General features: G+C 42.4%; 1 protein-coding gene across 1 annotated transcript; it reads left to right on the forward strand.

Moving 5' to 3' along the window:
• Positions 1-9: 9 nt before the first annotated feature.
• SETD4 (SET domain containing 4) lies at positions 10-9,767 on the forward strand. The gene is given in 12 exon segments (XM_036393660.2): positions 10-50; positions 942-1,044; positions 1,543-1,638; positions 2,413-2,450; positions 2,672-2,760; positions 4,446-4,875; positions 5,730-5,904; positions 6,368-6,449; positions 6,751-6,831; positions 8,414-8,537; positions 8,799-8,817; positions 8,820-9,767. Coding segments are annotated over 11 exon segments (1,317 nt in total). The 5' UTR covers positions 10-50; positions 942-974; the 3' UTR covers positions 8,933-9,767.
• The last annotated feature ends 3,316 nt before the right edge of the window (positions 9,768-13,083 follow it).

The following is a 13,083-nucleotide window of genomic DNA, read 5'->3' on the forward strand; positions in this document are numbered from 1 at the left end:
TCGCGGAGAGGGACAGCGAGGGAATGTCGGTGCTGGTGTCCCCTTTGCAGGTGGGTTTGGGACACCGGGGAGCAATTCTAGCCCCAGGAGAGACTCGGGAATCACAGTCTGGGCTGGCAGGGGAGGACGCGCTTGGGGCTCCCAGGGGGAGTGCGCGGAGCACGGGCGGTCCCTCAGGAAGTTCCGCTCCCGCAGCGCTGCCGGGGCCGTTTCTCTCCCTCCCGTCCCAGGGGTTTGTGCCGAGCGGGGAATGGAGGTTGGTTAGCACAGGATTCCCAGTTCTGGGGTGGGATGGGATGATAGGGGATGGGGTTTGGACTCCATGATCTCTGAGGTCTTTTCACCCCAAAGGAACGGGCTGGGATGGAGGGCCGGCCTCTGAGGAGCCCGAGCGCCTGTGGGTGATCCCGGCTCCCTGCAGCCCTCCGTCCTGGCAGGGAAAAGCTGCGCTTCGAGCTTCAGTTCAGGGCAATTCTAGCAAAAGGAAAGAGATCAGGGCAAGGTTCTTGCCCAGAGGGTGCTGGCACTGCCCAGGCTGCCCAGGGAATGGGCACGGCCCCGAGGCTGCCACAGCTCCAGGAGCCTTTGGCCAGCGCTGCCAGGGATGCCCAGGCTGGGCTTGCTGGGCTCTGGGCAGGGCAGGGCTGGCACTGGATCATCCTTGTGGATCTTTCCCACCTCAGGACATTCCATAAGTCCATGAAATATCGTCCCATCCCATCCCATCCCATAGCAGGGACACCATCCCATCTGTCCCAGGTGCCTCCCAGTCCCCAGTGCCCAGCCTGGCCTTGGGCACTGCCAGGGAATGCAGGGGCAGCCCCAGCTGCTCTGGGCACCCTGTGCCAGGGCCTGCCCATCCTCACAGTAATAAATTAGAAAGTGGCTTTAAATGTTTCTTAATCAGTTATTTTTAATTTATATATTTTTTTTTAATTCAGGTTGTCTAAAAAAGGCAAAATCTATTGCTTAATATGAAGAAAAGCAGAGGTCGGACAGGTCGAAAGAGAAGAAGAAAGCACTTGAAGGGTTTTATGGATGGAGGTATCATCATACCTGGAAGTTAAATAAGAAAATAACCAGTTGTTCCTCAAGGTGTCACTTTGTTATTTATATTTTCAAAAGCCTTTCTGCTTGGAAAATTACATTCATAAATGTTACCTTTTTTAATATGCAAATATCTGAGTATTAGTTTACAGTCCCAAGCAGAGCATGGTGAATTTTCTGAGCTCACTTTTCTGTCTAATGGCAAATATCACATTATTCTAAAATTCCTTGAACATGCTGAATAACTCACACATTTCTGAGACCTCCCAGTGCCCAGAGACTCCAAATTAGTTTATTATTTAGTTTACAAATAACTAAATAATAAGTTTAAACAAATTAGTTTATTTATTTAGTTCAATTCTTTCTTGCCATTCTGTTATGCCTTTAAAATGTCCAAAATAAAGTTTCTCTGACTGTACAGTACAATTTTTTATATTTCCTTTATTGTCCAACAGAATGCCCTTTAATAGCATTAATTTATTTTTCTGTTTTTAGTCAACTGCAGTCACAAGCTGGAATACATTAAACTTAAGAAGTGGCTAAAAGAGAGAGGATTTGAAGACAGTAATTTAAGGCCAGCAGAGTTCTGGGGTAATGCTTTAATTATTTCTTGATGGTACAAATTTCTGAATCTTCTAAGAATTTTAGCTGCCAGCTTTCATTTTGAATCATGCCCCTGTCTGGCATCAAGAAAAAAACCAGTTACTGATACTCTTCCAAGGATTCTTGTAATGTCAATTTAACATGAAAAAATAGACATGGAGGCCTGAAAAAGCCAAAATTTGAAGTGTTAACAAAGCAGTTTTTGGAATTCAACCTTGTTATAATTTGTTTATCTTTTTATCCCCAAGCAAGTTCAGCAGAAAGCTGAGGTTCACTTAGTAATCTTTACTGTAAAGATTTATACTTATATTTTTTCCTCTCTCTGTAGGTTTTATTTTAAATATTTTGTAATAATATAGACAGAGCAGAAAGAACAGGATGGATCAGAGAAAAATATTGTGACTAGAAATGCTAAAGTTTAGTTAAAACTCTGAAACCAAGAGCTGCAGATGGTGATGAAAAATGTGTTTGAGGAAAAAATGGAGAAAAAGAAGGTGAATAATTGCTATAAGTGGGAGAAAAAAAAAAAAGCTGAACAATTGCTAGAATTAGACAGCAAATGCTGCAGGATATGCAGGGAAAAGATCCTGAAAAATAAAGAAAATTGGAGCAAAATAAATGAGGTCTATCTGGAGCAGTCCATAATTGAATTTATGTTTTGTTACACATAGTGCCTGTTCTGTTAGAGCTTTTCCTTGCTGACCTGATCCCTGATTTTCCATCTCTCCATTTATTTACTCCTGCTCTTTGTTCCTTCTTCAGAGACAGGCAGAGGATTGATGACAACAAAAGCTCTCCAGGTGAGTGATGCTGTTTCTGATGCAGGAGCCTTTCAGCATTTTTTGACATTTAATGATTTTTGCAACAAGCAAAGCTCAGAAATGCATTGTGAATGTAATTTCTGCCTTTTGGACTGGTGCAGCCATAAGGTGAAACCACCAGTCCCCACAGTAATTAAATGAGCCTCTACACTTGATTTTGACTGGTTTTTGTGTGTATTTTTTCCCCTCCTCCCTCAAAGGCAGGAGATGTGATTATTTCATTGCCTGAGAAGTGTTTGCTCACCACGAGCACCGTCCTCAGCAGCTGCCTGGGAGGACACATTGAGAAGTAAGTGGCAAGTGACACTTGGTGGCCTTCAGTGGGGTTTTCCAGCAATAATGAATCCTCTGAAGGGGTGCTGGAGCTTTAAACTGAGTACCCTGAGTGGTGCCAGCACTTTGGGGATGTGGAATGCTCAGATGGAGAACATTTTTGATACATACTGAACATTTGTTAAATACTGAGCACCCCCTTTTAGCTTGGCACAGCTGGAGAGAGGGCACAGCTGCAGCTGGAGCTGCCTCAGAGCTTGCTTGGCCCTAAATGCCAATTAGGAATGGTTTTTTGGGAATTTGGGAGCCAGCTTCAATAGGACAAGGAAGATAAAACTGGGCTGCAAAGCCAGGGCCCTTTAGAAAATTAGGAACAAATTGGAAGTTTGGAAAATTTGGAACAAAGCCCCATGCTGGGCATTGAATACTTGTGTATCCTGAAAAAAGCCAGCTCAGGGGGTGAGCCTGAAATTGGTATTAAATCCAGCTTTTATTGCCCCTTGGAAATCAGCCCCAGGACTTGGAGATGAAATGCAAAGAAGTTTTAAAACTTCAAGAGAGCTCTGAGAGAGGTAGAACTCTGCTGTGTCCATTTCCCATCTCACCTCTGTGGGTCTGCTGCATTGGTATTTTTATTGCTATTTTATTTCTATTTTTATTTTATTTTACTTTTATTTTATTTATATTTTATTTTATTTATATTTTATTTTTCGTTTTTTTTTTACTTTTTATTTTTATTTTATTTATTTGTATTTTACTTTTTACTTTTATTTATTTTTCTTTTGATCTTATTTTTCTTTCTTTTTTATTTTTATTTTTATTCCTATTTTATTTTGACTTTTATTTATTTTCATTTGATTTAATTTTATTTTTATTCTACTTTTTATTTTTATTTTTTTATTTTTATTATAAATATTTATAAATAAATATTTATTTATATATAATATATATATAATATAATACATATAAATATATATAAAATATATTATATATATTTATATATGTTTATATATACTAATCCTTATATATAATATTTATTTTATTTTAATTTAATTTTCCCTCCTTTTTTCTTTTTCTTTTTCTTTTTATTTATTTTTACTTTATTTTAAATATTTTATTTAAAATATTTAGAAATAAATATTATTATTTAGAAATAAATATTTATATATATAAATATATTTTATATATATGATATATATAATATATAATACATATAAATATATATGATATATATAATATATATTATATATATTTATTTTTATATATGTTTATATATAGTAATCCTTATATATAATATTTATTTTATTTTAATTTATTTTAATTTTCCCTCCTTTTTTCTTTTTCTTTTTCTTTTTCTTTCTTTTTACTTTATTTTATTTAAAATATTTAGAAATAAATATTTATATATATGATATATATAATATATAATACATATAAATATATATGATATATATAATATATATTATATATATTTATTTTTAGATATGTTTATATATAGTAATACTTATATATAATATTTATTTTATTTTAATTTATTTTAATTTTCCCTCCTATTTTGTTTTTATTTTTTATTTTTATTTTTATTTCTATTTTACCTTTAATTTTTTTTTTACTTTTTTATTTTTATTTTTTATTTCTATTTTTTATTTAATTTCTATTTTAATTTAATTTTATTTTGGTTTTATTTTTATTTTCCAATAGCTGGAAGCCCCCCGTGTCTCCTTTGCTGGCCCTGTGCACGTTTTTGATAGCAGAGAAACACGCTGGGGACAAATCTCCATGGAAGCCCTACCTGGATGTTCTACCCAAGACTTACACCTGCCCTGCTTGTATGGAACCTGATGTCATCAATCTGCTCCCAAAACCCTTAAAAAAGAAGGCTCAGGAGCAAAAAATGATGATCCAAGAGCTGTTCAGATCTTCCAAACCTTTCTTCTCTTCCCTGCAGCCTTTATTTACTGAGAGCACAGGAACTATTTTTAATTTCAGTGCTTTGGAGTGGGCTTGGTGCACTATAAATACCAGGACAATCTACATGAAACATCCCCACAGGGACTGTTTCTCCCTGGAGCCAGATGTTTATGCATTGGCACCATATTTAGATTTGCTAAACCACAGCCCAAATGTTCAGGTAAGAAGTTCAAAATCGATCAGTAAATTTCTGTATTTTTCTAAAGTGCACTCTGTCAATGCCATCTGCATTCATGTGATGGACGAGGAGCGTGGGGAGGGCAGGGATGGATCTCAGAGGGGGAGGAATGGCTCAGCTCCTCAGGAACTGGAGTGCCAGGACACAGGGAATGGTTTCAGACTGCCAGAGGGCAGGGCTGGATGGGATTTTGGGGAAAATCCTGTCCTGGCAGGGTGGGCAGGGCTGGCATAGAATTCCAGAGCAGCTGGGGCTGCCCCTGCATCCCTGGCAGTGCCCAAGGCCAGGCTGGGCACTGGGCACACTGGGAGGTGTCCCTGCCATGGCAGGGGTGGGATGAGATATTTAAGGTCCCTCACAGCTCAAACATTCAGTAATTGTAGAATTCAAATATTTCAGTTTGTGCAGCAAAGCCAAGGTGCAGGGAGAGCCCACAGTGGCTGGGGGAGCTTGGCATCCAAACCATCTGTTGGGAAGAGCCACTTGTAAACACCCCCCAATGATCTGCTCCTAAAAGCAGGACAAATTCCTTGTCCTGGCACAAATTCCATGGTCCCTGTGTTGCTTCACCTCTGGCTGAAGCCTCAGAGCAGCCTGAGGGGCGTGCAGAGGGAATTTCCACCTTCTGTCAGGCTCTGGGTGCCACCACTGGGCTGGGGCAGCACAGGAGGGGCCAACCCTGTGTGGAGCCATCTGTGTTTGCAGATCTGGGGTCCCTCCAGGAGGTCCCAACAACTGAACAAGAATTTCAATCCTCTGAGGTTTCAGAATTCAAAGGTTTATTTCCTTTTTCACCCTACCAAGAATAAAATCCTTTTATTTTTCACTCCCTGAAGGTCAAGGCTGGGTTTAATGAGCAGACAAGGAGCTATGAAATTTGGACAAATTCACAATGCAGAAAATACCAGGAAGTTTTGATCTGCTATGGACCTCATGATAATCAGAGGCTGCTGCTGGAATATGGATTTGTTGCCATGGACAACCCTCAGAGCAGTGTTTATGTCTCAGCAGGTTGGATTTATGGATTGTCTGAGCAGTGAAAGGCACAAAACCAGAGAACTGAGTGTGTGAATTCTCAAGGAGTGCAAAAGGGTTTGATCCCTCTTTGCATAGACTTTAATGATTTAATTTTTGCTTAATTTAAAATGGGTTTTGTGGCCATTTTTATTTTTAAAATTTGTTGTTATTAACAACATCTGTGTAGAGATTCCAGCTGGATGTCTTAGATTGCAGCACTGAGGATTGAAATCCAGATCTCCACAAACTGAACTTGCTTGGAGTGTTTCATAACTTCACTTTGAGTCAGGATTTCTGTTAGAATCCTGGAGAGAATTCTGGAAAGTTCATCAAAAATTAACAGGTTTTGATCTTAGTCTTACATGAAAAAGATGGTTGAAATATTTTCTCAGAATTGATGATTGCAGTTTCTCATACATACAATTTGTTTAAATATGTAAACTGTATTTTTCTGCAGATACCCTCCTCAAATATTTCTCACCACTGGACAAGCAGAGAAAGGCCAAAGTTTCCATTCTAAAGGATCATGATTTCCTAGAGTAAGTATCTGGAGTTTTTTGTTTCCTGGTGAGATTTTAATTCAGTTTTTCTGGGAGTCAGATTTTGCTCCTAGTATCAAAATCCAGCAAAAAATTAGAATTATTTGGTTTTTTTACAAACTCACTGCTTGGGAGAGATGGAGAAGTTATAAATACCAGTAATTTAAATAAATTAAATATAATGGTAAATATAAATACCAATAAATATCAAAGCTGGAGATCCACCATGGCTGATGTGTCTCAGGAAGAAAACACACTCTAAAGCCCACCTTAACTTCATCTCATCCCTTGGACTGTGTAGGAACCTGACCTTTGGCTGGGAGGGACCATCCTGGAGACTCCTCACAGCCCTCAAGGTGCTGAGTCTGGCAGCAGAGGAATTGTGAGTTGGAGCAGCCTCAATATTTATGGGGTGGGTGTTCAGGAGCCTTTGGCTTTGATTGCATGGAATCACCAGGGTGGGAAGAGCCCCCAGGATCAGCCAGTGCCACCCCAGGGCCCACCAGCATCACCCCAATCCCTGTCCCCAAGGCCACATCCAGACTGCTCTGGGACAATTCCAGGGACTCCAAACCTCCCTGGGCAGCTCAGCCCAAGGCCTGACCACTCTGCCAGGGAAATTTATTTCCCAATATCCAATAGCAATGAAATTTGAGGCCATTTCCTCTCCTCCTTTGCCTGCCCCTCCTGTCAGGAGCTGTGCAGAGCACTGAGGTCCCCCCTGATCCCCCTTTGCTCCAGGCTGAGCCCCCCCAGTTCAGCCAATCCCCCCAGGATTTGGTTTCCAGCCCTTTCCCAGTTATTTTTGCCCTCTCTGGCCAAGCTCCAAGCCCTCAATGTCATTTTTTGGGGAACACTGCACAAGCTGGGAGAGAATCCCACTCCCTGCCCTGCTCTGGCCCAGGTTTGCAGCACTCCAGGGCAGAAGCTGAGTTTATTCCCACTGGTGCTCAGATTTGCAGCTTCAATCTGAAAGGGAATTTAGACCAAGAGGGAAATCAAGCTTTTCTCTTTTTTCCCCACAGTAAGATCCCAGCTCAGCCCAAGGCCTGACCACTCTGCCAGGGAAATTTTCTGTCCCAATCTCCAACCTGAGCCTGCCCTGGTGCCATTTGAGGCCATTTCCTCTCATTTTTTCCCTTCCCCTCCTGTCAGGAGCTGTGCAGAGCACTGAGGTCCCCCCTGAGCCTCCTTTGCTCCAGGCTGAGCCCCTTTCCCAGCTCCTTCAGCTGCTCCTCCCAGGATTTGTTTTCCAGCCCCTTCAATATTTTCTGTTTTCCCCCACTCTTTCTTTGCTCTCTGCTGGCTGTGAGTGACACACTGGGACAATGTTTGGATCTCCTGTGTCTGATTTGTTGACCCCAGGTGAGAAATGAAAAGAGGAAAGTCAGAGAACACCACTGGCTGTAAACTCCCTCCCCTTTTGCTGCTTTGGTGATTTCCTTTCCTGTATTATTTTCCCTTTCTATTTCAAACCTCTATTTCCTCTATTCCCTTCTATTTCAAGATGTTCCCTCAAGGTTCAGCCTCCTTTCAGGCCTTTTTCCTGTTGGTTTGATGAAATTTTAAATGCTTTTAACCTGGTTTGATTTCCTTGAGTCATGTGTTCCACAGGCTGGAATTCCAGGGCTGAGGAAGTTGCTGAAATTCATCTCCAGGGACTCTCAGTGCACTTGGAGCATTTATTCCAAATCAGCCTCAAACATCAGGGGTAGAAAATGATTACCTGCACTTTGCTTGGAATAAATGAAATGAGGCAATAAATTAATGAGAAAAGGCTTGTTCAGAGCTGTTTGTGCTTTGAAGATTCATTGCTGAGTGGAATAAATTGATCTGAGAACTAAAAATAAATCCCTGGGCTGGGTTACAGGCCCAGGTGAGGGCCAGGGCAGCAGAGCCACGTTTGGCATCCAGCTGGGGAGTGCAGCAAATCATTCTGAACTCTTCCACCATTTTGGTTCCAGTGCCTGCTGGAGGAGGATCCTGCTTGGTGATGTCTCTTCAGCCAGGAATGAACAGCAGGCTTTGGCTACAGCAGCAAAAATTTGTCAGTTTTTAATAGAGGAGACCCAGCATGTCCTTCTCCAGGTAACTTGGGAAAACAAGGGAGCTCAGATTCCTTTCTCCATCAGAACTATGTCATTTTCTAAAGAAGAATTTTGATGATTTTTCCCTCTCCCTCTTTTTTTTTTTTCCTTTTTACTATCAAAGTTTCTCTTGTGAAATTAAAAAACCCCACTATTTTACCATAATCAATGAAATCCTTACGGATTTCCACAGATTTTCTCTTCACATCCTATTAAATAATCAGAATTTGGAATAATTTCATCCCATTTGTCTCAACTGCAGATTTCCCAGTTGAAAAGAGACAAGAGAACCTCAAAACCCACCTGGCTTTGGTGGAAATGCTGCGCTCAGAAGACCTCAAGATCCTACAAAAATCAGCTGAGATTCTTTGCAACTTGAATTTAGGAACAACTTGAGCCCCCTGGAGCTGTGACAGCTGTAATTGCTCAGGGATTATTGCCAGATTATTACTCTTTTAATGGATTTGAGCAGCAAAGAATAATTTACATTTCATCAGAATAATTTTGGTCTTTGCTGACCTTCACACAGAAGGTTCAGCTGAAGAGGAGAGCTCGAGCTCCTTGGTTTGGAGAAAAGAGAATTTTTTTAAAGGGCATTTCAGGGCAGGACCCTTATTTAAGCTGCAGAAACTTCATTTGGAATTGGGATTCTCTTGTGATTGTTTTCCATGATGTGATTTTAAAAAGTGTTTATTTTTGTGAATATATTACCTCATTTTCTACAAGACTTGTCTGCTTTATTTTTCTAAAATCCTTCCTGGAGCTGGAACTCCCTTTCTTACATCCTTGAGGCCAATTCACCTTCAGATTTGCCTAAATTATATTTTTAAGTCACTTGCCACCATATTTTCCACTCTAATCAGTCCCATTAAACCCTGCTCAGTTTAGATTGGATATCAGGAATTTTTTATCCATGGGAAGGGTTGTAAAACATTGGAACCCAGGGCAGAGTCCCCCGTCCCTGGGACTGTCCAAAAACGTGGATGTGGCACTTGAGGCCTTGGTTTGATGGTGACCATGGGGTGATGGTTGAACTTTGAGCTTAAAGTCTTTTCCAGCCTTAAGGATTCAGGGATTTTCTGGCTCTGAGTGCCTCCTGAGGTTCCTTTGGATTTGGGGGGAATTCTCACCTGTTTTTCTCCAGGTCCTTCTGTGCCACTGACTGGCTCAGCCCTGCCCCTGTGACTGTTTGACCTTCCTTTCATAAAGCCCTTTTCATTCTCTAACACCAGCTGTGTTTCTGATTTTATCATTTGATCCCAAAATGGTGCCAGAGTTAAAGGAGATAAGGCTCTTTGGCTGGATTATTTCTCTTTTATTTTTTTCCTGAGGATGGTTATTTTAAGAACAGCTCCTGTACAATGTGTCTGGCCTGGTGAATAGGAGTTGGACAGAAGCTGATTTGCTTTTGCTCCACATTTATTCCAGGTGCTCTGGATATGAGCTCTGCTCCTGGAACTCCTGCACACCCTCCAGGGAGAGCAGGAAAGGGAGTCTGGAAATGCAGGAAAGAAGGCAGAGCACAGCAGTTTATGTGTATATATAAAAATAGAACTTTAAATTTAAGCTTAAACTTTTTTGATTCAACCTAAACTGTGTGCAAGACAGGGCTGAGAGCTGAGGTGCCTGAGGAAGCAGCAGCCCTGGAAATGCTCTGTACCTGTTCTACAGAATAAATCAAATTTTCAGAGTGAAAATTCTCCCTCTCAGCCTCTACTTGGAGCTGCAAACAGCATCTCCTCAGTGATGGGCTGGTAACATTTCACTCTGGCTCTCTGTTCCCTGAAAAGGGATTAAGCTGTGGGGAAAGAAAAGAAAAGCTTGATTTCCCTCTTGGTCTAAATTCCCTTTCAGATTGAAGCTGCAGATCTGAGCACCAGTGGGAATAAACTCAGCTTCTGCCCTGGAGTGCTGCAAACCTGGGCCAGAGCAGGGCAGGGAGTGGGATTCTCTCCCAGCTTGTGCAGTGTTCCCCAAAAAATGACATTGAGGGCTTGGAGCTTGGCCAGAGAGAGCAAAAATAACTGGGAAAGGGCTGGAAACCAAATCCTGGGGGGATTGGCTGAACTGGGGGGCTCAGCCTGGAGCAAAGGGGGATCAGGGGGGACCTCAGTGCTCTGCACAGCTCCTGCCAGGAGGGGCAGGGAAAGGAGGAGAGGAAATGGCCTCAAATTTCATTGCTATTGGATATTGGGAAATAAATTTCCCCGGCAGAGTGGCCAGGCCTTGGGCTGAGCTGCCCAGGGAGGTTTGGAGTCCCTGGAATTGTCCCAGAGCAGTCTGGATGTGGCCTTGGGGACAGGGATTGGGGTGATGCTGGTGGCCCTGGGGTGGCACTGGGTGATCCTGGAGGGTTTTCCCAGCCTTGATCCTGGGATTCTGAGAAGATCCAACCTTCAGGGCAGGTTGGATCAGTCACAGCTCTCTGATGCTCAGCCTGGAGCAAAGGAGGCTCAAGGGGGACCTCAGTGCTCTGCACAGCTCCTGACAGGAGGGGCAGGGAAAGGAGGAGAGGAAATGGCCTCAAATGGCACCAGGGCAGGCTCAGGTTTTTTAAAACACTTCCTGTGGAACTGAACAAAAAATCCTCACCCAGATTCCTTTGGTGGATCTTTTCCTGGCTGTCCCCTGGATCTCTGTGAGATGGGAACATTTGAGAGTCTCTGTTCAGGTTTCTGTAGAGCTCTGGGACATTTTTGTCCCTCTCAGAGTGGTCAGGCCTTGGGCTGAGCTGCCCAGGGAGGTTTGGAGTCCCTGGAATTGTCCCAGAGCAGTCTGGATGTGGCCCTGGGGACAGGGATTGGGGTGATGCTGGTGGGGCTGGGGTGGCACTGGCTGATCCTGGGGGCTCTTCCCACCCTGGTGATTCCATGCAATCAAAGCCAAAGGCTCCTGCACACCCACCCCATAAATATTGAGGCTGCTCCAACTCACAATTCCTCTGCTGCCAGACTCAGCACCTTGAGGGCTGTGAGGAGTCTCCAGGATGGTCCCTCCCAGCCAAAGGTCAGGGTCCTACACAGTCCAAGGGATGAGGTGAAGTTAAGGTGAACTTTGGAGCTGGATGTGGCCCTTGGGGACAGGGACAGATTTTGGGGTGTTGCTGGTGCTGCTGGGGTGGCACTGGGTGATCCTGGGGTGCTCTTCCCACCTTGGTGATCCTGGGATTCAAGGAAAGCTGAAGTGGGAAGGCACTCAAACACAAACTGGGTTTGTTTAGGTAATAAGAGCCACCAGATTTCATGTGTAAAGAGCACGAGGCCAAAATAGCACAGTTGATTTTTTTTTTATTTTTTAAGAGAGGTGTTGATTTAGTGCAGTCATTGAAGTCACTGAAAAATTACAAACATGAAACCTCCTGACAAAATCTTTGCTGTGTCAGTTTAGTCAATAAAACCTGGATTTCCTTTGATCTCCTGCAGAAAGTGGCTCCCAGTTGAGAGTTTCCTCCTGTAATGTGTGCAGCTCATCCATCACTGCTGAGTGCCCTCAGGCCTGTCTGGTCTGGGACAAGATAAGGGAGTATCAACTTCACAGCCTGATAATTGAAGCTTTTAAATAAGCTATGAAAACACTGCCGATGACATTTCCAAAAGAAAGAGCTTTTAAAAATGGTGTTGTCCAAAAAGTGCCACACTTGGGCAGAATTTGCAATGTTTGTTTGCAGTCAGTGATTCAAGTGATGGATTTAATGTTCTCTGGAGCACAGGAAAATATCCCAAAAAACTTTATGGGTTTCTTTAAACAGTAGCAGGGTCAGGAGGCTGCTCCTGGATCCCTGGAAGTGTCCAAGGCCAGGCTGGGTGGGATGTGGGGTAACCTGGCAGGGGCTGAAATAATTTGTAATGTCCCTCCCACCCCAAACCATTCCAGAAATGGAAAGAAAAAATTCCATTTCCAGCTCATTTTCCTGCATGTTCTAGTGGATATCTATAATCCCAGAATTCAGGTTTAGGAAGCACTGCACTGAAGTGTATTCAGGGAAAAACCAAAGACAATTAATCCCACATCAATTGTAGAAAACATAAACCCAATGCAATCTCTGTGCTGTCCACTAGATGATGCAGCTGTACTGCAGAGAAAAAGGAATTACAGGAAATCCACAGCCAATTATAATCCTATTTACTGTATTATATTTATAACAGAAAAAAGCATTGTCTCCAGTGAGATACCATTGCTGTATTTAGATAAATAGTTCAAAATGTCATTTTCTTTTTGCTCTAAAAGTGAAACATGAATGTTTGTAGTCTTTTATCTTCTCAGTTTTATTGAGATTTAACTCTCTTGTTGTGCCTCTCACAAGTTTCCTCATGGCATTCCTCTTGGAACTGTTACCCAAGACAGAGCTCAAATCATTGCCTGGATGGTCTTGAAGGTCTCTTCCAACCCTGGTGATGTCAAGAACTCCCCTCTGATGGATTAATGAGTGGGATTGCAGTGCAGAAATGTCTGTTCCTGTGGTTTATTCCTTCAGAATGAGGGGCCTGATGGATCTCTGGCACAGACACCGCTCCATAATGTCCTTGGATGGAGCAGATTGAAACATT

This window comes from Molothrus ater, chromosome 2 (assembly GCF_012460135.2).
Source record: "Molothrus ater isolate BHLD 08-10-18 breed brown headed cowbird chromosome 2, BPBGC_Mater_1.1, whole genome shotgun sequence".
NCBI lineage: Eukaryota > Metazoa > Chordata > Aves > Passeriformes > Icteridae > Molothrus > Molothrus ater.